The sequence below is a fragment of the Stegodyphus dumicola genome, chromosome 4 (genome assembly GCF_044657685.1).
Source record: "Stegodyphus dumicola isolate Sdum_Otavi_A_Nest chromosome 4, ASM4465768v1".
NCBI lineage: Eukaryota > Metazoa > Arthropoda > Arachnida > Araneae > Eresidae > Stegodyphus > Stegodyphus dumicola.
Genome location: NC_140771.1, coordinates 220,495,586 through 220,521,659, shown reverse-complemented (window position 1 = coordinate 220,521,659; position 26,074 = coordinate 220,495,586). Strand labels below are relative to the sequence as shown.

General features: G+C 33.6%; 1 protein-coding gene across 1 annotated transcript in view; it reads left to right on the top strand.

Moving 5' to 3' along the window:
- LOC118181948 (cytochrome P450 4V2-like) overlaps positions 1-26,074 on the top strand; it is a 68,119-nt gene that overhangs the window by 16,717 nt on the left and 25,328 nt on the right. The window contains exons 5-8 of the mRNA XM_035351193.2: positions 5,762-5,831; positions 7,574-7,703; positions 18,841-19,014; positions 24,987-25,160. Of these exons, the coding sequence (XP_035207084.1) occupies positions 5,762-5,831; positions 7,574-7,703; positions 18,841-19,014; positions 24,987-25,160 (548 nt within the window). The remainder of the gene's footprint in view (positions 1-5,761; positions 5,832-7,573; positions 7,704-18,840; positions 19,015-24,986; positions 25,161-26,074) is intronic.

Here is a 26,074-nt window from a genome sequence, read left to right as displayed (position 1 = left end):
AAACCTTCTATCCTGGACACTTATTTTACCCAGTTATTAAAGTTTAAACTCATTCGTTTATATTTGTAAGACACCGCGGACTCTTAAGGATGTTAATTTTTATGAATAATATAAGAATGCTATTTACTTTGCCATAGAAAGTTTTATTTTAACAGATCGCAGATTTGAACTCCAATCTAGATTAGAATTTAAAAACAAATACTATCCTGTCGACGTTACAAAAGAAGCATGTTATATGGGAGTGTAAGATAAAAATTTTATGAATGACGTAGAAAAATGATTTTGATGTTTCAGTTAGAAAATCATCAAACTTTCGACAGTTTTATTAGCTCACAAGAGCAATGGCGAGAGCTAAAATTACCGGAAAATTTATGCCAGATGTGAGTTGGCTATAGATACATTTTTCTAATTAAAGAAATCAGCCAATGATTTTTTTTCATCTTGTTAAAGCTTTTAGCGCCAAACAGATATGTTGGGGAGAAATCTAACTAGATGGTGGCGACTATAACAGTACCTAAAGCTCCATATAAAGAATAACTATTTTATTAAATTTAGAATAATTACAAAAATAAAGACAAATACAAAAGTAGAAAATAGAATTTATCTATTAATTCCAAATTGCACAGAAGACAAAAAACTGTCGTTTCATTTAACATTGTCAAAAACATTTGCATCTTTTCCTGCAGTCATCACCATATGAATTCGATGAGGTAGAAATCTAGTTGGTGCAGTCAGTACCTCGTTGATAATTTTGGGCATTGCGTTGCGTATCAGAAATCAGTAAATTCGAATTTGTGGTTAACGTTTGCAGGTGTTCATATGCAGGAGATGTCAATTCATCCTGAAATCATTCATTCACGAAGCTGAGGATCTAGGAGAGAAAATTCCGGGACTTATGGTCTAACTTTCTGCTTTTCTGCACACGTCATTAGGCGCTGATCTGGATATTGGCACCCCGTCAACATAAAACATCTTTTTATATTTAATCTCTCATTGTTCAGTTAGTGGACTTTAGCAAGCTTATTGTGATTAAGTAAAGATCTTAAGTCAAACTTAAAGCTACTTTCAACAACAATGTTAAAAAATTCATAAGTTGTAAAAATAAATTTCTGAATTTTTGATCGAATAGCTAATTTGGCGCCCCTTCTATTTGTTCACCTAAGGCAAGTGTCTCGTCCCGGCCCTGATATATATATATTTGGTGCGGCCGATTGCAACCAAAAAGGGGAGTGCACAACTACATGTACGTATGTATCTCGAAAAAATCGCTTCTGAATCCATTTTAAATCAGTTTTGTAAATCCGTTTCGGGAAAAAGAGTCCTTTGTTTTGCCCTTACGTAATGATGTCAAGGAAAAACATGGTTAAATTGTATTCGATAGCGGTCAAAATGAATATTTTCGTTGAAATATGGTACCCGGAATTTTTCGTGATTACAATACACCCTTTAATTCGTACAAGGAAGTGAAAACACAAAACAATTGTGATTTTTTTAACAGTAACGTCGGTATTTGTGATTATGAATTTTATCCTATAGTTTGCCTTGTCTGTCTTTTGATTAAAATTTTATCTAATTGAGATGAAATTTTAGATTTTATCCTTCTGGGCAACAATTTAAGCTACAGTGTGCGAAAAACATCATTAAAGTTTTTAAGATAATTTCCTTTACGTTATTGAGCTTACAACTTGCTTGCAATACATGCCAAAACAGTAAGAAAAAATAAATCCTTAAAACAAGAGATAATTTATGTAAATGTGAAAAATTAGTGTAACAATATTAGTTAAAAAATTACAAATGCGTAAAATTGTAAAGGAAAATGTATTCATACACTGAAAAGGTTTCAGTCATCTCGTATGCAATTTTTTTTTGTTACAACAGCAAAACGTAATCTTGTTATATATTTACTTCTGTTTGTTTTACAAATTGCTTGTGCGAATATTTATTTTATTTATTTATTCGCCAACAGGTCCAAATAATCCAAATTGTCCAAAAAAGGAAAATTTTTATGTGAAATAGGAAGTACTGTAAATAAAACTCATGCTCAATACATTGTAAAAAGGTTTAAAAAGGCCGGAACTTTGGAATATAAGTATCATTTTAGGAGACTCAAAATGAAAGATCATTTTGAAGAAAAGGGTTCTACCGGTGACCCTATTGCTTAATCCTTACGAACGCGGATCCGTGAATAAAGCGTTCATCCTGAAATACACGTGGAGAGCATTCTTATCGCGTTGGCAAAAACTGAGATTTCAACTTAGATTAACAGGAAGAAAATATCTGAATTTTTTTTACGCTTTTATGATTTTTGTACCTGCGGTCAAATTTGTTAATACTGGTTGCTCGACCAGGTTGGAACCGAGGAGAATGGACTGGTTGCATGGTTGACTTTCGTAGTTTTCTCTTGTGTAAGATGAATAGGAGCCGGTTTTCCTTTGAACGCCTTTCACAAAGGCATCCTTTCCCTTAGGCAGATAGGCCTCTTGTGCTTTGCTATATCAAAATAACCTATATAAATCGTTTCAATAATTTACCAAACATAAAATTTTGAGAAAATTGAGTTAAATCCTTTTATAAGTTATTCTTTGATTGCTTGGGAAGCTACCAGAAAAGAAGTTCTTTACAGAACATATGGATGTTGATAAAAAGGTTCTCTGCATATCATGCTCGAGTATGTAGACAAAAATCGTTCATAAGTAAAGCTGCTAGAGAGAACTGATTTGACTTTGTAAAATAATTCTTTAAGCTTAACAATTTTTGTTAGGCCAATCAGATGGACACAAGTTATGATATATTACTTTAGATATAAGCTCTTTAGAATAATTTTTCCCGGCTGACTAGCCTCAAACAATGCTAACATTACCTACGGTAGATGTTCGAGGACCCTATTGTTCCACCCATTTAGTGTTAATTTTTGTTTAATGTGTTTCGCTTCGTGAAGAGTGTACGAATAAAGGGTAACTCGAACTACAGTTTTAAATGTGGAAGAAAAATAACTACTTGCGGTCTACATGGATGAAAACTTCAGCAGCAAAGAAGATGATTATATAATACAGTTGTAGAGACATTACGTTAATTGGAAAAGCCAGAGAGATGAAAAATTAGCAACAGCCTTCGCAGGGAATCGAAGCACGGACCATAGAAATACTAGCTCAGTGTGCTGACCACTACACTACGAGCGCACGCTAGAAAGGCGGGAGAAATACCTTATATACTACACCTTTTAAAGGGCGACTGGGGTTTTCTAGGAGACCCAATTGCCAAATCCTGGTTGTGGAGAGTCATCATTTACAATCCTTTTAGTTCGGGAGCCACTGTAGAGACATTAGGTTAATTGGAAAAGCCAGAGAGATGAAAAATTAGCAAACGCCTTCGCCGGGAATCGAACTACGGACCTCAGAAATACCGGCTCAGTGTGCTGACCACTACACCACGAAGGCACGCTAGGAAGGCGGGAGAAATACCTTATACGGTGACATACGAAATTTGTACAGACTGATGAACTTTTGAATCAGTATGATTGTTTTAAAATTTAAAACGGCATTTTGAAATAAAAAATCCGATGTGTACACCACATGACTTCCTTGTACGGAATATTAAATTATACGCATTTGTTTCTTGCATTTCTTTTAAACTTATTGGATTGAATTAAATCTACTTCGCCGACAGCGCATAAACCACAATAGAATAATGGCATTCTTTAAAATTCACTCCATTCGTTTAACATAGCGACACTCTGGCACTAGGTTCACTTAACAGCATTATATTTCGTTCATATTATAACTCAGAATGCACAAAATGTATATCATTTAAAGAATTATCTAATCGTTGCCACATGTTCTTTTCAAATACTATAATAAAGCTAGAACGATGTAAAAAAGAAATTAAGCAAACAAAGCAAAAAAGAAACAGTTTTTCACAGACGATTGAGTACTTCTCATTCAATTAATTCAGTTTTCACTTCGCGACAAGACAAAAATACATAAAAGCTCAAAATATCTGTATTAAAAATTACTAATTATTAAAAATTACTAATTATTAAAAATTAAATTACTAATTATTAAAAATTAAGTAAATCTTAAACACTTATTTCCTCGAAAAAATTCCAGAAAGGATTAAGCATGATTTAATTCGCAATAATAAATGAAGGCGTTATTTTTGTTGTTGCGAAGCTTAGTCTCTCTAGATTGGCAACAAATCTACAATTCTGCTGTTTCAAATGTAAAAAAATATGTCCGCCATGTTATTTAAAATTTAACCGCACTTAAACAGCTTTTAGATTGTTTATAATTGTACAAATATTGCTTCCAGAATTACGAAAGGCATAAAAACCTTAACCGGAAGATAAGAACAACATAATTCAATCATTTTTAAAGCAAAAAAATGTACAGTTTACAAACATATAAGAGTAAAGAAACTGAGATCACTGTGCCGAGTAACAGAGTGGATATATATATATAAATATAGTATTTATATACGTTTGGTGCCGCCGATTGCAACTAAAATACGAGGTGCACATCTACATGTTATAGCAGTCCTATATACAAAATTTCAACGTTCTGAGGCTACTCGTTTTTGAGTTATGCGAGATACGTACGTACGCACGCACGTACATACGTTCGTACAGACGCCACGAAAAATTCTCTTCAGAATTAATTTTAAAGCAGTTTTATAATTTTTTTGGAGGAAACGAGGCTTTTATTCTGTCCTTACGTAGAGATATCACGCAAAAACATCGTTAAATTGCATTCGATAGCGGTCAAAATGGATATTTTCGTTGAAATATGCTGCCTGAAACTTTTCGCGATTACAATAGTTCCTTTTTACTTCGTACAAGGAAATAAAAATACCACTAAAACAAGGAGATTTGGAAATTTGATTCCAAACAATAGTGAAAGAATAGTTGCGATACGATACATCATATAATCTGTAAGTTCTGCCTTATCCGTCAAATATCAGCTCAATCGAACACATTTGGAAGGAAATGAAAAGGAAACTTCAAAATTACTCAGCATCAAATAAACATGAGCTTAAGCATAATGTAGCATAAGGAAAAAAAAAGTAATGCTTTAATTTGACAAACTCTATGCTTAAAAGTCTTTAAGCCTTCCTTTAAGGAAAAGCGTATTGTTCTAAGTATTAAAATATTTTACTTTGCTTTAGCATTTCAGGGTGTGAAAACTTTTTTTTTTTATCCATTGGTGTTTTTCACTATATTCAAAGTTAGCTTTTTATTTTATTATGTGTCTGTGTTTATTGTGTGAAGTATATGTTGAAATATATTTCAGTGATGATTTCGTTCCTTTAAATATGAATCATCATTTTCATATTAAAAGTTATTTATAGAATTTTCAAGGTTTCAAAATAATATAAGCCTATGAATACGTTTTCCATCGCTGCGCTGCTCAAATTTCAAAATGTCCAGTAAGAAATAAACATGTTTTTACATCAGCTTTTTTATACTTTCATTTAGAATATAATTTTTCTTGCAATGTGACGATTATTCCCTACATCTTTATGCAAACTTCTGAACTAAATGTTTTCTAAACTGATCGTTTAAACTTCTAGAAGCAAATTCTTTAGGCGTATACTGAGGAAATGTTATCTTATTTGCAGCTGACGTATCCAGGTGCTTAAACATTACTGAGAATAATACGTGTAGTACTGTTTTGTATTTCATAAACATTTAAGAATTATAATGGTTAAAGATTTATATTTATAAATATTTGCTTTTTTAATTAACCTATTATTCATTTATACATAGAGACAGCAATGGGGGTTCGTATTAATGCGCAAAGTGGACAGTATCTTGAATATGTAAAGGCTATAAGTCAGTAAGTGAAATATTTCCATAATTATTAAACTTTAAGTATCTTGTTTTTACTACAATCTCAAAAGCACAAGGTTTTCATTTGAAAGAATGCAAATGAATAAAATTCTGAAATATTCTTATCTTATTTCTGAAAATATTCAAGATTTTTATCTTTAAAATGGCCGCCCAACCGGTATAGTAGTTAGTCACGCGGGCTGCCGTGCCGAAGGGACCGAGTTCGAATCCCGGAGGTGGCATGGATGTTGGTAAATGTGTGGTGTCCGTGCGTCATGGGGGCACTCTAAACATGCGGCGAGCCGAAGGTCCTCTCGGAAGGTTGGTGATAGGGGAAGAGGGGTGGAAGACCCTTGGACACGTCCCCTCGGGGTGCTCTCCTTTAAAATTAGGGATGGAACTCTTATTTGGCGTTTTCTATACCACGAGCTTTCTGCCTAGTCGAGCTTTTACTGTAATATTCTCAACGTTTCGCAGGCTCGAGGTATCAAAAGATTTTTTAGCATTATTAAAAGCAAGTATTCCAATGAAAAAGGGAGTCTGATAACTTAACTTAATGCAAGAAAATTTACCTTCAACTATTAAATTCTGTTTTTAAAGAACTTTTTTTCTGTACCATGTTATGGTGCTTTTAAGAAGACACCACACACAAATTGAATTTACCTAACATCGACCTAAAAATATAGAATTGCGTTGTGTAAATTTAAACCGGAATAACCTCGTGTAAATAAAACATACAATGTGATCCAATATCTATATCTTAAATTTTATTAAGTTTTCTTAAGTGGAAGGCAAACAATTATCAAAACAACGGGTACCAAGATTAATTAAAAATAAATGTCTCGGAGATTAATTAATAAAAACAAATTTCCTTCACAACATAATGATTATTTTAACAGTTTCATACTATAATTGGTAAAATATCAATTTATAACTACAGTGTAGTTTAACCTAAATATTGCACTAGTTGATTTTTATAAAGATTAGATAAAAAAAAAAAAATCACCTCTTAAATTCTTTTAACTTAGTAAAGAACAAATTTTCAATTTTAAGCATTTTTAGAAGCTTAACTAACCAGAAAATTTACATGCCAATCGAAAATTAAAAAAAAAAATTAACTTATCTTAAAAAAATTTTGCGGAAATCCAGAACATTTCACAGAAGCCCTCTGCATCCTAAGACGAGTTGCCGCCCTCAGAGCACCCAGAATGGAGGAAACAGATCAGATGGTGCGGAATAAAGATGGAAACACGAATAGCATATCTTTAGTATATCCGTTATTCCTTAAGTGCAACACGGATATCAAGTCCTCCACAAAAACATATCTTTTCTTAGGCAAATGGCCATCGCATACTTTGCAACAACCAAACGAACCAAGATGTGTACGAAGAAAGCCAGAGCAAAATTTCGTGAGATAAACCAAAACAAAATCCACGCAGCGATTAATCTGCACGTCGAAAAACAAATATGTGAATAATATTCTGATGTAAATTTTAATTTTACATGAATTATAATCAAATTTGACTTACTCTTATACGAGATACTCTTTATTTCTTTTGCATATTTTTTTATGAACTTATGTAGTACGTATGTACACGTAGAAGCGCAAAATGTTTTCTGCGAAAAATATCGGAAATGGGAACTGTTCAGGAAGCCTTAGTTTAAATCATTATAAGGAGTTAGTTTCCTCATATTTTAATATTTCTTCCAATTCAATATAATAAATGAAATCATATTTCTTTTCCCAAGCACCAGTGATATCTTCATTCTCAGACTGTTCAGACCTTGGCTGTGGAATGATTTCATATTTTTTAACTTCTTTCCTTCTGGATGGAGGTATAAGAAAAGTTTGAAACTTCTTCATCAGTTTACAAGAACGGTAGATTATACGAATTTTCAGTTTTTTTCATGTCTTAACATTTATTACGCATTTAAAAATGCAATATGTTTTTGTAACGAATTAATTTTCAATATTTCTGGCATTCATTTGTATCTGTGATTTATTTTAATTTAAACATATATTTAATGTACTGTTAAGTTGCCTTTATTGTGAGCTACTGTAAGAGTTTTTATATTTTAAGAACGGTTTCAGAAGGTAAATTTTTACAATCTGAAATTGTAAATGTATGCGTATTTAGACTTATGCAACAAAAGTCAGCCAAAATGCAAAAATTGTTTTTAATATGCAGAGATTTCACAAATTTCTTATATATATATATATTTTGTAATAATAAAATTCCATAGTCAAAAATACACTTAAAATTCTAACTGTATGTTCTTTTCATTTTTAATGGCGATGGTCTCTTATTTGAAAGTACGTGGAATTAAATCCACAGCCTCGTAGTCAAGTTGTTTTTCCCGCCTTTTCTACACGTACAGTTATAGAATGTTCTGGAGATATTTAAAGCGAACTGGAATGGCTGACGTCATTTCTTGGAAGCTCCTCCTTTCCAGAGGCTATAAAAGGACTCGCAAAGGAATATCGGGGTCTTTTCTTTAATGTAACGATGCAGTAAACTTCATACAAAAAGTTATTAGTAATTCTTTTTTATTTACTCCAGAGATCAGATTTTTGTAATTGCTATTTCCCCTGAAATATAATAAATGGATCCTGTTTTTTAAACTTATCGTTTGATACTTTAAGCTACGACTACATCTATGATTCTTCACCAATCTATTTATTCCGGACAAAAGCTGGTACATCACATATATATAAGATAAAAAATATGAAAGCAAACTTCTAACTTTACTTGGCTATAACCTCTTTTATTTTTCATTTAATCTGTGGACTCATCTCTATGTTAGAAATAGCGCCATAAGTATAAACTGCGTCATCCAAATGAATCAGGCCATCTTACGTAACGCTTAATGCAGATATCACTTGCCTAATCAAAATATTTGTAAACCGAAACTAATTCGAACTGAAACGTTTCGACTCCTTCCCTTCTTCCTCTGCATTTACTACTGCGACACTCTCTTTTCGCTTAAGCTTTCATCCTGTTAAGACATTTTGCTGCAATCATCTATGTGCTGCTATGATCGCTTCTACTGGTATAGTATCAAAATATTGAATGTTCTGGAAGTGGGCACGTTTGGAGTGCCAAGTGAATTGTGGCCACCAATGTAAATTTAAATAAATATGGAATTTAATTCGGCTAGACTGTTTCTTCTTAAAAATGGATGGACGCTCGAAGCATCAAGTATCTACGCCATCAGTATTTCTACGCTTCTACGTCTCAGTTGTCTTAAATCAGTGCTTCCGAAATTGTTCTGTTATTACATTTTTCGGCCAGTTCTAATTATGAAGAAATTTACACGGATTTGTTATTTTATGTTCACAGTGAATCATGGGAACAATTTTCAATCAAATCATTCATATCGTATCATCGAACCGCAATATTATCATATATACATATTCAGGGTGTATCAGTACATCGGTGACCAACTTTCAGGAGAGTTAGAGTACACCTAGGCGCTGGGAAATCACATAGGAATGCATCGTCGGAAGCGCTTTTCTGGCTCGGTAATGACGCAACAAAATACGCAGAAAAGGAAGGACGCAAATAGTGAGACAAAACATATTTTATTATGTTTAGTACAACAGAAACCTTCAAATAAGAACAAAAACAACGATCGACATTAAAAGAAGGTGTTCGAAATTAGGACCCCGGACCGTGATACAGGCCTCGTTGTCTCTTTATGATGTTTATGACAAAATACGCAGAAAAGGAAGGACGCAAATAGTGAGACAAAACATATTTTATTATGTTTAGTACAACAGAAACCTTCAAATAAGAACAAAAACAACGATCGACATTAAAAGAAGGTGTTCGAAATTAGGACCCCGGACCGTGATACAGGCCTCGTTGTCTCTTTATGATGTTCTTTTATTTGTTTTTGTTGTATTCCGGATGATAAACATGATTTTCCCGCCGTTTGTGTCCTTTCTTTCTTGACTTTTGTGTCGTCATTATCGCACCAAGAAAGCGTTTCCGACCATGCATTCCTATGTGATTTCTCTTCGTTTAGGTGTATTCTATCTCTTCTTAAAGTTTGTCACTACTGAACTGATACACCCTGTATATTATTATGAAGAAAAGCATGATTCTTCATATTCAGTTCCTTAAATATTTTATTGCAAATTTTAATCTAGATCAAACAGTTTTAAATCTTTTATCTTGAAGGAAATTTAAAATTAATTTCAAATCGAAGAAAACTTTAGTGTAAATTTCTATATCCAGTTGTAAGGATCTTAAGTTTTACTAACGTTTATTTTATTTTAAATCTTTACTATCACTTCTTATTTTCTACTTCCGGCCAGAATTAAAAGCTTTAACTTATTTATGCAAATTTGTCTTGCTAACGCCAAGTACTTAAGTTGTGGCTTTTTGCCAAGCAAGAGAGAGGAAGGAGCTATTAGGAGCGGGCCGCTTGCCATTGCAGTTTTACTCGGTTGCTGGTTGCCTTCAAGGCCAGAGGTTTAATCCTCTTGATAATTTTAAACGTATCGTAGTGTTAGCAGTTCTCTGTACTACGTACGGCTTTTTGTTAATATACGGCCAATCTTGGAGTTAGGCACTTGTATATTAATCCAAAGTTAGTTTAGTTACAGTTTAGTTAATATTTTTATATTCTTACGTTCAGACCACAAGTGGTTGGTCTCTGTATTCCGAAGTCCGGAAATCATTGTAAAGAGAGAAAAATAAAGGGTTTCGTATACCCTTCCTGTGTGTATTGTCTACTTCCCAAATTTATTGAACATAGCTTTAGTAAGCTCCCTGTTCCGAGTCAGGACAGTTAAATGTTCCCTAAGCAAGTAAAGAGGAACACAGAACCTGATACAGTGACAATGGTACTTTAAAGACAAAGGGTAAGATTTGGTTATGGATATAGTCGTTTTGACCAATTACTCATGTACTTTTGTGATTCTTCCAGTCCATGAAGAAAACCTTTCACGCAATTCAAAACATAGGCTGAAAAGAGGTGTTTTTAAGAATGTGTGTGTGTGTTATTATTGTGTTTTGTTTTTTTGGCAAGATGTATTAAAAAAAAAAGGATGGAGGAATTCAATATTCTATGAAAATGTAAACATGTAAATTCTGCTAGTGCGTATAAAAAAAGTCTAAATGTTATTTATTTTATGTCCTTTATTCATTTATAGTTTGGAAAGTGAAGTGATTTCAAGCTCGGTTTGGTTAATATAATTACGGCAAAGCAGTGAAGGGCTATCTTCTTAAGGGAAGGGATGCCTTCGTGGAGGACTTTCTAAGTCAAACTGGCTTGTATACACGTTACACATGGGGAATACCACGAAAACACCCGCGCAACCAGCCCGTTCGTCGGGATTCGAACCCCGAGCAGTATTCAACGACTTTACCGCTCTGCCGCTGGTGGGATTGAAGTGATCCCAAGTAAATATTCGAATGAAAAATTCAAGGCGAACTATTTAATAATTATTAATTGTTGAACTTACCAAAGAACATTCTATTACAGTTATCTAGTTTACAAAAATTTGAAATATATATTTTTATTTTATAAATAAAAACTATTTAAGGAAGTTTTAGTTCTATTCAAAATGTTTCTAGGTGAGAGGCTGCAGAGAGCAAAACATTCATTCTCAAGTTTTGGTTCCTATTACACATTTCAAAATATATATTTGACGTTTGCACGTCATCTAACCAATTTTATTGTTTAGAGAAAAGTTAAAAGGTCAAAAAAGAAATCTTTAATTTTGTTAATGTATGAAACTCAAATACACTCTTAGACAAAAAAAAAAAAAAAAAAAAAAAAAAGGACGCACCGAGAAAATATAAAGCAAATTGGAACACAAATTGGTATGGATGTAGGTTTGGACGGAAAATGCAAAATTATACATTTTGGCTGCCAATGAATGAACGGTTGTTGCTACAGCGTATCTGATCTGCTCAACTAGCAGGATATTTAAGAGGAGAAATTACGATTCCAGGTCATAAATTATTCACGAATTTCATTCCGTGAACTCTGGTAGATAGTAACTATGCCTCGCATACAGGTGTGCGAACGATATGCGCAGATGTCAGAATTTGAGAGAGGTCGTGTAGTTGGGCTCAAAGAAACCGGTTAGTCTTATCGGCGAATAGCTCGACATTTGAGCAGGAGCGATGCCATTATTAGACGATGTTGGCAGGAATGGGTGAACCATGGCCGCACAGAGCGTCAAGAAGGAAGCGCTAGGCCTAGAGAAACGACAGAACGTGAAGACCGAGCAATCGTCAGAGCGGCACTCACAGCCCCAGATGCATCATTATCATCGATTGTATGTGCAACTAGTCCTTCAGTGACTGCAAGGACCATTTATAGACGGCTCACAGAAAAGGGGCTGAGGTCACGGTGACCCTTGCGCCGACTACCATTGACCTCAGTACAACGTCAAGTCCGTTTGCAGTGGTGTCGGGCTCATTCGTACTGGAATGTCATTGACTGGAGTAGAATAGTCTTCAGTGATGAGTCCCGCTTTGAGCTGAGCCCCGATGACCAGCGAAGGCGAATCTGGAGACGCCCTGGACAGCGGTGTGATATCAACATGACTGTCTTCCGGCAGACAGGCCGACAACAAGGAGTGATGGTCTTGGGTGCCATTTCATTTCATAGAAGGACCCTTTTGGTTGTCATCCGTCGCAACCTTACAGCACAGCGGTACGTCGACGAAGTTCTAAGGCCCGTTGTGTTGCCGTTCATGTCACGCCACACTGGGTTTACATTTCAGCAAGATAATGCCCGCCCCCACACTGCACGTGTTTCTACTGCTTGCTTTAGTGCTTGCCGAACATTACCTCGGCCAGCAAGGTCGCCGGATCTCTCTCCTATTGAGTACGTTTGGAGCCTTATGGGCAAGGCACTCCAACCAGGTCGGGATGTTGACGATCTAACACGCCAGTTGGACAGAATTTGGCACGATATCCCTCAGGAGGACATCCGCAACCTCTATCAATCGATGCCAAGCCGAATAACTGCTTGCATAAGGGCCAGAAGTGGACAAATGCGTTACTGACGTTTTCACTTCGTGAAGCTCTATCATTTCAATAAATCATCCAATTTTTCTCAAACTGTAATCATTTGTTTTTCTGTAAATGTACATCACTTCTACTGATTTTCGTCCCATTCAGATAATTCCTTCTTGATGCGTCGTTTTTTTTTTTTTTTGACTAAGAGTGTAAATTGGATGATTTACTGTAACTGTTGACGATGTTTTAACATTAGAAAACTCAAAGAAAATTCTTACATTGAAACAAGTCTAAAATAATGTCATGACAAGCTTGAAGAATATTATTATGGACATTTTATTCTTGATGGTTTTGATGAAGAATCTGCGTTTAAAAATTTATATTAGTCTCAAGATTTGGCAGACGATTCACTAGTGAAAATAGAAATATATTTAAATTTGATTAATAAAAAAAATTACCTCTCATTGATGACAAGACATTATAATCTACCTCTTTCTGTGTGAATATAAAGCTTCCGAAGTATGATTTTTAAACATTTTCTGGCCAGTTTGAATCTTAGTTAATTTAAAATTTCTAAAAGCAATATCTGATTCCATTCGAATAATGTCAGATACCTGTAATGAAGTAATTCGGAATTTTAGAACACTTGATATAGAACGCAATTAGTTACTGGAGCTTCTTCTGATACGCGCGTTACAAGATGAGCTAGAAGATTTACTTAAACTCAGAATGAAAGCTAATGAATCAGAATTTTACACCTTTGATAAATTTCTTTCATGTTTAGGAAAACAAGCTAGAAGCCTTCAAAGTATAAGGGGAAATTATAATAATCAAGAAATGTCAGTAAAATTCATTAACAAAACTTTCGCTCTTAAAATAAGTGTAAAATTGAAGGAGAATTCTTGCATAGTTTGCCAGTTACCATCACTTTTGCATGAATGCAAAAAAATTCTTAAAATGAACATTGACGAACTTTGGAATTTCGTACGAAAAGCAAAACTTTGTTTTATTTATTAGAGACCGAATCACAGTATTTCCTGATGCTAATTCTTCATATTTTAAAAAGCATGTAAAAGGAAACATCCCAAAATTCTTCATACCTTATGAATTTATAAAAAATATTCAGCTGAGCATTTACAGCCTACATCATTTACAGCCTACACCATCCCCAAATCAGCCCTCATAGCAATCTTCGGCCAACACCGAACTGCAGCAATTTTTGTTCAAACGGAATGTAAAGAATTCTAATTTAATTTTGCTTAGAACAGCTGTACAACTTCGTGCACATTCTTGTGCACGAAGAATAAAATTAATAAGGCAATTCAATAGGAAGATATGCATTTAGGTATTACACTGAAATTTATAAGTGCAATGCTTTGTGCTGTTAACAGTTCAAGGAAAGTGGATATAAAAAAGAACAATGGAAGAAACAAGAAAACTGACTATATGTTTAAGGAATATTGTTCACGTCAAGGTGAAACAAAGTACAGAGTTCTAGAAAGGCAGATTTCTTATGAAAGCAGGATAATCTCATTTTAGATGAAGGAATTCGATAGCTAGTAAACGTTTTCAGTGTTGCAATAGACGCTTGCTGTTTTGTCCTTGAAAGAAATTATTTGAATAGTTGGTACTATTCTGCTTTGAGGGCCGTAAAGAAATTGCAGCGAAAATGTATGTGCAAAAGCGCCAAATCTAGCAAACGCGCCCATTTAACAGCGCGCCAAATCTAGCATACGCGCTAATTTCAGATTGCGTAAGTTTTTATAGTTCTATATTTCTTAAGACGCCATTGAAATACTAGTTTAATTTTTAAATACTTTTTTGATTTTAAATCCTTTTTTGATATCCTATGGATTTAATAATTTGGGAACCCTTGACATTATCTATGTACACATCGACCTATTTTCACTTAAAAAGGTAAAAGAAAATTGACAAAAATCCAATTGTTTTTACCCTTGTAAAAAGCGGCGAACAAATAAGTGAGCGATTCTGCACTTTACCGAGAATATTTTCAAAGAAAAGGCATCATTCATTATAGAAAATTACGTTTAAAAACAGCGAGATGAAATTATGCTTTAGCGATAAGTCGGTAGCGAAATAGCGATGCAGGCATCCATTCAGTTATGTTTAGCAGTTTTTATATAAATTATAATATTGACCTGAAATAGTTATTTACTCTTATGCTTCCATTCAGTCATGTTTAGCCTTTTTCATATAAATTATAATAATAAAAAAGTATTATATGAAATTAACCTTTCATCTAAATTAAAACATCAATCTTAGATAGTTATTTACTATTATACTTTCTTTCTTGCCGCAATTATTAGGGTTGCCGCAATTATTTTTGGCAGCATTGGCATAAACAATAGTTTGGCGATTTTTTACGGCCCTCGAAACCGAATAGTTAAATTATTGTTCTGTTTTACTCATGGCTATTCGTGACATTAAGAATTTGTCAAAAAATAAGGAAGATCTTAATAGATCTGTAAGTGTTCTGAGGGAAAAAAATTCAGTGGGTCAAATTTTGTTGGTGAATTTGAAGTTACATCTCGCATGCTGATAGCTGCTAGCAATCCTTCAGTATGCATGCGAAAAGAAGTTGGAAGACATTTTTTTCATATAATTAGTCAGTTACACTGAGAATCCATTTCTACTTTCCCTGCGTCTATAAACTTAGAAGGCTTTCAAAGCTAAAGAATTATTTACGAATTTCATCGAGAGAGGATTGTGATTGGTGTTTTTTTCTGTAATCAGAGAAGAACAGCAAATTGTATACTTATTGGCACTGACATGTTAATTAAACCTTACTGCTTTAAAAGAAAGAAATAGTATACAAAAGTAATGTAAAAAAATTACCTAGAGGCTATAAAGAAAAAGAAGATGTGTTTTTATGAAACAAAATTGTCTGGATAAAAGACAAATCTTAACAAAAGAGATAAAAGGTAATTTTGAAATATTTAATAAAACTATCCTGTAAATATTTATAACACAGTACTATAAAATCAAGAAAAGCGAAAACGAACTGTGCTGTTAAATATAATACACTAGGGTAAGCTCATTTGTTTGCCCGTTCTGAAATTCTACAGTTTGAAATTGCTAAAAGTGTTGTAATTTTTAATTTTGGTAAAAAATATGGCAAATTTTTAGGTTTGCTTTATTGGAAATATTGTGATTTTTCAACAATTGAAATGAATATTATGCTAGTGCTGCATTTTTATTCTTTCAATACATTTATATACTGTGTGGCTAAGCAAAACTACATTATTTTGAAAATTGCTATTAGACGAAGATATTACATTATAAGAATATATTTAGTCTAGTGCTGCTAATTTAGTTCTATAATCTTAACAGACATGTAGCGAGTTACCGCTATGTATGAGATAGAACGACAAAGTCTTGCGAAAGTTTAAAAACAAGCTTTTCATTTAAACAGAATTTTGAATATAAGAACCTGACTTTGTGCTTACAAATAACCACAGTTTGTGAAAATGCAAATAAAAACAAGAACACTGTTCGGATTGAAGGTTGATCCGTAGTCAAAGACTACACAATTAAATACTAAGCTATAATCTAGCTGAATAAATTACCGGGGCGTAGTTTTAAGTATGGACGGCCCGAGAGAACGCATAGCCGAGATAGTTACAACTAGCTAGAGCTAGCAAAATCTATCCACGTAGTGCGCAATTCAGAAGCACTCGCTCTCAAGATCCAGAAACCTCACCTAAATACACAACCAGCTAATTTGCATTCTGGTGAGGAATACTGAAAGTAAAGTTAAAGCAAAGATCTAAATCATAATAGCTGGTTACTTTATTACAGCATTAATACCGATAATTTTTTCTTTGAAAATAAATGGTTAGTGATAAACAAATTCCAAAATAATCTAACCGTACCATAGAAAGAAAAATTTTAATTTTCCCTACATTTGAAAAAAGAGAAAAGGAATAAAATACTAAGTTTTTAGAGTAGCCATTTTTGCATTATTTATTTTCTCTTTTTCCAAGTGTTAAAATACCTACAGGGAAAATTCTGAACACATATGAGATTCGATCCTTCAGTTTTAATTGATTTTCAATGTTTTTATTGAAAATTTAATTGAATCTTTTATCAGTTTTTGAATTCAAATGATTGAGAAGAACGAAACACGTATTAGAGACACATTAATCGACTTTTATGAAACTTTAATTCATTTTACCCTGAGGAGTTCTGAATTTGGGTTTCAGACAAAGGAGATTAATTTTTCTTTTTTTCTTTTACCAATTTGCGTTTTTATTTTTCGGGTTGATTCTACAGATGAATTCTTATATAATTTTGATTTAGCTATAATGTTAGACCTTTCATCCACGGTTGCAATTATTAATATTATTAGGGAACTGCCTTATTTTGATTCCAATTTAATTTTAATTTTCGATGCTTTAGGTTCATATGTATATATATATTTATACGTCTGTGTATGATGGTGTGTATGGTGTTATAGATGGAATAGGGAACCGAAGCGTTCTGAAAAGTTTTATTTAGATTTCGATGCAGTAATTGAGTTGATATCACAATGACGTATAGTTTAAACTTGAATCTGCAGTGACTGAAATGTGCATTACAACGGGAATAAACATTCATGAATAATTTATTGATAATCAACATATTATATGCATTTTTCTGAAAAAAAAGGGTGGAATTTCAAGGACGAAAATTTTCTGAATTTAAACATATTCCGTAAATAACAATATTTTTTTAAAAAGAAATTTTCATTTTTCTCTTGTTCTTTCAGCATTCGTTATTGTCATCCATACGAAATGAGTACTGCTATTCACAATACTGATACCAGCTGTTATTTTATAAATGTTGAAAGCAATATGCAAATGAACGTATTTCATCCGAACTAATTGGAGTTATTTCGAATAATACTCTTTTTATACAATTCATGTTCAGGTTCTTTTTTAGCTAAATAAATATGAAAATGTTATTATTTGACATATTTTGTTTCGAAAATTATGCTTATTTAAATATGTTTTGCATAAAATCGGATTCAAAGTTTCTGTTTTAAATTTTTATTTTCATTTAAATAATTTATACAAAATAATATATGATGCTAGTTAAAAGAAAAAAAAATAATTACAGGTATTATATTTAATAATATTTATCTCCGATTGTATCGGGAAAGCGCACGGTAAAAACTAATAGTATTGTTGCGTGCGTACGTGTTCGTAATAGATTGAACGCCCACAGAGCCGATGATGGCTTCATAAAATTTATTTTTCCAAAAGAAAAACTTTACACTTCGGGGATTTTCCACAAAAATACCAGTACCGCTGCTCTCAGTATGACAGTAGTAGAATTTGCATTTAGGTACTACACTGAAATTTATAAGTGCAATGCTTTGTGCTGTTAACAGTTCAAGGAAAGTGGATATAAAAAAGAACCACAGAAGAAACAAGAAAACTGACTATATGTTTAAGGAATATTGTTAACGTCAAAGTGAAACAAAGTACAGAATTCTAGAAAGGCAGATTTCTTATGAAAATAGGATAATCGCATTTTAGATGAAGGAATATATAATCCCCCTTTTAAAGGGCAACTGGAGATTACCAATCCTAGTGGTGGAGCATCATCATCCACCACCCTTTTTAGTTCGGGCGCTACTATAGAAAAGTAGGTTATTTCGAAGCAGGAGAGATGGAAAATGAGCAATGCCCAAACCGGGAATCAAACCACGCACCTCTCGAATACGCGCCGAGTGTGCTGACCACTACACCACGAAGGCATGCTCAGAAGGCGGGAGAGGGTGACATAGTTAATATTTTGGTTTGGTAAAATTTTTTATCACCGTTAAGGTTCACTAATTTTTAATTATTTTTATTTTTATGTTAGACGTAATGGTGTTTAAGCTTAGTTGTTTGGCTAATTTTAAATTGCTTTAATTTTTCCTATCTGTAAAATTTATGAATCTCTAGTTTTTGGCTCAGCTGGTATTTTTGAAATTACCAACAAACAATATAAAGTTTCTTAAAATTCATGTTTCTTTCTGCTTTCTAGGTTATTAAAGAGAAGAAAGATTATTTGAAGAAAAATAGCACCATTATTTCTACTGACAAAACGGGAAATTTAAGGAAAAAGGCATTTCTGGAGCTTCTTTTAGAGCATCATTTAGAAGATGAAATGTTAACTGAAGAAGACATACGTGAGGAAGTAGATACTTTTATGTTTGAGGTACTTAAACGAGGAAATACTGTATAGTAACTGTTATAATTGTTTTGTGCTTGGTAGATATTCATGATAACACTTGTAAACTATTTCAATTTTATTTCCGTTTATAAAAATAACTTTCATATCAGTTTTAATCCGTCTCACGTGATCTCATAATGGATGACTCGTATTTGATAAGGAGCGACCCAGGTATCTATTTATGATAAGAACAAGAATTTTAATGTCTTTATCCTTTCCGGAATGCTAAACAATTAAATTTCCCGTACTTAATCAATTGCATTTTGAACTGATTTTAGCTAAGGGTTTTTCCAGTTACACATAAATTAAGAAAAGTTTATAATTATATCGTTATTTATATAATAATCTGATAAGGAAGTAAAGAAATAATGCAAAATAAATGTAAGGGGGGGGGAACGAAGAATCCAAAACGTTTTCAGAAGATATAATGTTATACACAAATCGCTTGCAATGTTTTAAAGAAAATTTTAATGTTCGCTTCCAACACATTGAGTATTTAAATGTGCCAGCATACCTCAAAGAACCGTTGGACTGACATACACAATTGTTTCCAAAAATTAAGGAAAAATCACAAAAATAGAGATTACTCGTCCCAGAATAAGCCAATCTGTATAAAATATGACTTGCCAAATAAGAGTTGTTGAGTAAAATTGCAGTATTCAAATTAGTGGTGCTGCAATCGGAATGTGTCATGTGCGAGGAACGTAAAATTACATTTTTGAAATAAAGCCTGTAAATTTCGATGGGATGCTGAGATAAAAACTGGGATAGCGAATTCGTAACAATGACCTCCAGGCATCATTTACCCGAAGAACTGCAATGGAGGGCTATTGGGAGACTAATGGCAAGGCAAAGTTAGACAAAAATAGCCAGATGGCTAAATATGAAGTTTTCTGCGGTTCGACTTTGGCAACAATTTCTAACCATAGATTTGACATCCAAGAGGTTCAGCCAAGGAAGACCAACCATTACGACGAGGGCCGTTGACCAATATTTTTTATGTTATTCGCACGAAGGAATATAACCGCATCTACGACTGAACTTAGATCTTCCCTTGCTGCAGCTACTAGAAGGTTGGTGTCAACGTCAACTGGGTGTAGAAGGCTTCACGAAGGAGGTCCTGTACGCGAGGCGATCAACTATTTGTAGCCACTCACGTCACGTCATAGAATGGAACGTTTGAGGTGGGCACGTCAACATATCTACTGGAGGGCTGATCAGTGGAGGGTTGTTCTCTTTATAGATGAATTCATTGCCTCTAAAGTAGATATTATTTGATTTGGAGAGAACATGGAACCCATTAATCATCCATCAAACATCCGTGAAAGAGATGCATAAGGAGGAGGCAATGTCTTTGCGGTTCGGGGCGATATGTCTTGGGTGGATATACAGAACTACACGTTTTTCCATGTGGAATCGTGAACGCTCAGTCCTATAGAGATGACCTCCTTGATGCTTATGTGCCCTTTTATGGCAGAACACTAGGAGTTGATTTCCTGCTACAAGACGACAACGCTAGACCGCACAGGGCTTGCATCGTGAATGATTATCTTCAGCAGAAACAATTCAGCGCATGAAGTGGCCAGGTTTATCACCATACCTGAATCCTACCGAGCATATTTGTGATGCTTTAGAAAGACGCATAGCTGCTTTCATTCTTCCTCTTCAGTCCCTTGTCATGCCTGCAACTGTTCTGCAAGAGGAATGGCTTTCACTTCCTACGGAACTGATAGACCGTATAATTGACCAGCATGACAGATCGATCAATATATGTGTTGTATTCCTTCTAGGGGAGATCAAACTCCATATCGAAATTTATTTTCCTATACCAAATTGACACATCCGATTTGTTCAATTTACATATATGCTAATTTCTGTAACACAATCGTCTAGTAATTCCTTTTCATGTAATTATATACCTTACTATGTATTGTACACTATGATTCAGTTTCATTTAATTCTACACGTAACTTTTTGAGTAATTATCATTTTTAGTCCAGAGGGATTTGAATCCCGAAGGACTATTAGTTTCGTTTTGGCATTTTGCGTCGGACGGATAAATGTCGGTTCACTTTTCAAACTGTTGCCATAAAATGTTAGAGTCCTGCATTATATCTGAAGAAATTAAATAATGAAAATCTGCGTAAATGTATGTATATTTCTCACATTGTCATAAAATAACGGTACATAGAGTCATCGAATTTTGAATAACGTAATCCTCCAACGAATATGAGCATGTGGAAGACCAAATTTGAAATTTGAAATTTGTTTCATGATCGATTTCCTATTTTTTTAAAACTTTGACGAATTTTTGATTAACAAACTCAAGGATTTCAAAGCGAGCAATGGCAACGTTGTGCAGAAAAAACATTTTTATCTCCAGCGCGTGAGTCTCTGTATCGGAAATTCTAAAGATATGCTCGTTTTAAAACTATTTTGCGATATTGCTATTGCACTGGATCTTATGGTTTAAGTGCGAGGAACATGATATTTAATAAAGAAAGGTAACACACAAAATGTTATAAAACGCCCCTTTGGAAGTAATTTAAAATCTGAAACATTTCAGATTTTTTTTTTTGTGATTTTCCTTAATTAATAATAGCCAGTGTATTTGTTTTTGTTATTATGATGAATGTATAGCTAATTGCACTGAACGAGGATGTTCAAGCACAAGTATTATTCAAAACGCATTAAGTTAATATACTACGGAAAAGAAGAACTCGTTATTATGGAAAAGCGAAACTGCTACTAGGGAAACTAGGTTGAATATTTGCTACTAGGTTGAATATTTTTTGAACGAGGAAATTTAAGAATTCAGTTATTTATGAAAAATATTAAATGAATTTTATCAGTATATCAAGCGTAGACATCACGTTAATTAAAATCGAAATTTTGTGCAATTAGAATTTGTGATCTTGTTTCTAAAAACTAGATTATATTTGTAAAATTAGGAATACTAATAATACAAAAATAATGCAACATAATTCTAATAAACCATTTTGTTCAAAGCTTTTGATCTTATTTTTAGTATAACTATTTCAGTTATATATACTCAATTATTTGTATTATGATTGTTGTATGCTGCATATTATAGAGAAAAAATGTAGGGAAGTCGATGAAGAAAACTATTGTTTTTAAAATGATCGATCTTATAGGCTAATTCGGTTTAAAAATGAGATAATTTGCAACTTTTGTTCGTTAATTTGTGTGCCTGAAAAACCAGTTAGTTTTAAAACACGTTTTGTAAAAAACAATGTGTTATTAAGTTTATTCCGACAGTATCTTCTTAAGTAGGTTTTCTGCCTTTTATTAAATTGTCTCCTAAAAAAAGTAAGCATTAAAATACACGTACTAGTAAATGTTAGAATATTGGAATATGAGAAGCCACACAAAGGCTATCAGTTGAGGAAGAGATGGCTTCGTGGAGGATTTTCTATGGAAAATTGGCTTGTAATCGTGTTACACATGGGGATAACTATGAAAACAACAAACTAACATAGTGTGAGGTTACACACTATTTAGACTATGCCCGTTTCACGAACCTCGCATTGTTTGAAAACAATTGCCCTTGGAATCGCAAAAAGTTTAAACTTTTAATGTTTTTGAAATAAACAGAGATCCTTGCTAATTAAAGTGTCCGATGGAAAAAAGAATCAAACTAAAAGTTTTAACATTATTTTCTTCATTACTTATGAAGGAAATTTTATGATTGTATAGCTACTAGTCATAATTATTATTAGGTTTTACAGAATATTAAGTATGCTGTGAAACTTAAATATTTTACTCCCCGCGAGAAAGAATGAAATCAAAGGAAAAGGACTATAAGTGAATTATCATCTTATAAAAATGTCAATTAGGAGCTCGTACGCAATAGTGGCAAGAACCGCTGCTTCTGCTTAACGGATACAAGAAACACAATTGGATTATGTAGATCTAAAACATATGTTTTCTAGTGCTCCAACGTATTAATTATGTAAGTTTTATAAACGCAAATACAGGGGTTGGACAAAAATATGGAAACACCTTTAAAAAAACATGCTTCTTTGCTTAATGTGGTGTAGGAAACCCGTTGGCATCCAAAACAGCTTGCAGTCTTCTCGGAATGGATAAATACAGTTCCTGTATGTTTGCCAAGGGAATATTATACCATTCTTCCTGCAAAACGGTGGCAAGTTCAGATAACGATGTTGGCGGTGGATAACGAGAACGCACTTTCCGTTCCAATGTAGACCACAAAGGTTCGATAATATTCAGGTCTGGTGACTGTGGTGGCCAGGAGAGATGGGACAACTCATCCTCGCGCTCAGAAAACCAGTCCTGGACAATGTGAGCCGTGTGAACAGGGGCTTTGTCGTCTTGGAAGACACCATCACCATCGGGGAACAAAGTTTGTACCATGGGATGAACTTGATCGGCCAAAATGTTCACATAAGTCTTGGCAGTCATGTGCCCATGGGGCTAGCAGAGAACCACGATATGGCTGCTCAAAACATAACAGAACCCCCGCCATGTTTCACTCTTGGCAACAAGCAGTCTGTATTATAGGCTTGAGATGGCGTTCTCCAGACGTAAACTCGGCCAGAAGTGGGAAACAATGCGAAAGAAGACTCGTCAGACCATATTACTCGCTTCCACTGCTCTATAGTCCAGGCGTTATGACTTAAACACCACCTTTTCCTGTTACGGGCATTAGCATCACTGATGAGTGGCTTCTCAATTGCAGCACGGCCAGCAATTCCCTGTTTATGAAGCTCCCTTGTAATTGTTTTGGTACTCACAGGGTTCGGTAACACAACATTCATTTCAGCAGTAACTTTTGCAGCTGTGGTCTTCTTATTTTTCGTCACAATTGCCCTTAATGATCGTCTGTCACGATCACTCAGAACACACTTTCGTCCGCGCTGTGATTTAGCAGATGATGTTTTTCCGCTTTTCAAATATGCGGAATAAATCTTCGATACAGTACCTCTTGAAACACTAAACACCTCGGCTACCTTGCTTACGGAAGCACCTACCATACGTGCTCCAACAATTTGCCCACGTTCGAAGTCTGTTAACTCTGACATAATGCAATGACAACCTCACATAACAATACTCCGACAACAACTGAACTGTTTAGCACATTTACGAAGTTGTATAGGTGGCGTCAGTAGTCAAAAACGCCAGCGCCACCTACATATTTCATTAAAATCAATCTTTCTTTTCAAACATGCATTTCACAAGGTGTTTCCATATTTCTGTCCATCCACTGTATATTCGTCTGATCTCATTTTTCAATTAAAGACCAAGTTTTTAATCTATCTTGCCCTATTGTTGCTGCTTGCAATAAATTTTAACACAAAGTATTAGGAAATTTGTCCCTCAGAATTGTACAATTCTTTTCTATTCTGTATAAATTGAATGAATATAACTACTAATGAATATAACTTAAATAATACAGTATAACTTAAATAATACAGTATAACTGAATGAATATAAATTGACCACTGGCATTTATAATAATGCCAGTGTCATTTATGTATCAATTAAACGATCTTTTCTCATTTATGTATCAATTAAACGATCACTAAGAAAAGCATAAAAATGAATCTTTATAGAATCTTTATACACTATATTTTAGTGTAAGATAAAATTATTTAGTTTATTTCATTCATTTCAATCAATTTTATGCACTAAAACATACTACCATATTTTATATATTATAAATAAAAAATGTCAAAAAATGCATAGATTTTTTAAATTTAAATTTTAACTAGTAATTTTAAATGAATAAAATCTTGGTTATGGGTATTTTGAACATTTGTTTATTTCGTGTTATGATAGTAAGACTTATTTCTGCTTAGAAAAGACATCGTTTGTTGTGGGAGACAATTTTATAATTCGTAAATGTTACTACAAAAAATAAAAGAAGAAAAAGCTAATCTTTTTTTTCTTTTTTTTTTTTTGTTTTTTTGCAGGGTCATGATACAACAGCAATAGGCATAAGCTGGACTCTGTACAATTTAGGTTTATATCCAGATATTCAAGAGAAAGTATTTGAAGAACTAGATACTATATTCCAAGGTGACAACGAGCGAGCTATCACTTCAGAAGATCTCAAAAACATGAAATATACTGAATGCGTTCTCAAGGTTTTGATTTCATACTTTAATATTTTCTGATTATCCGTATGTAAAACTGAAACTTTCCAATTATAATTCATTATAATTCTTCTTCATTTATGCTATTTACAAAATTATTGGTTTGAATTAAACTAACACACAGAGTAACGATTATTAGAGGTGCTAAGGACACAAGAATTAGGGTAATATTTATAAATCTGCAAGTTTAAATATAGAACATACTTCTTGAGCTGCAGAAGTGCAATTAACGAAAGAGAAGGCTTTTCTCAGGAGATAACAATGAATCGAAGAAAGACAAGCTATTGACACTATCTGCTGATTAAAAAGAAAACAAACCATGAAGGAATGTCCTTTAAAACTGAGAGTAAAGACAGATTGGAATTAGGATAGTTAACTAGATCTAAAAAATTTTTATGAATTTAAAACGCCTCCAGAAAATCTAATTCACCAACGAAAATTGTTTCAACAATTTTGTATTCAGGCAAACAGAAAATGCGATTTATCGGACCAACAGTGATGGGCAACAGTTGATCTATGTGCATCATTTTCCCTAACATACGCCTCAAGTTCCTTAGCGAGAAATTTTAAAGCTCTTATAGTGTGACCAACGTAAATTAAACCACAATGGCAAGGACCAAAAATTCATATTGAGATTTATATTATATACCCCAGAAATTCATATTGAGATTGTAGTCTTAAGTATGGAACTGTGGAACTGCAAATTTTATTGATAGAAGACAAAAAGAATCGAAAATTGAATTTCTGTAAAAATGCTTTCAATTTTATAGCTAATCGATGGAAAGAAACGAATGACAACAGAATAATCTCTTCAAAAGATGGAGTGTTTTTTAAAGTGTTGAGACGAGAATGTTTTATAGTTCTTGATCAAGAACCAACTTCGGGAAGCAAACTTGAAGTGCTCA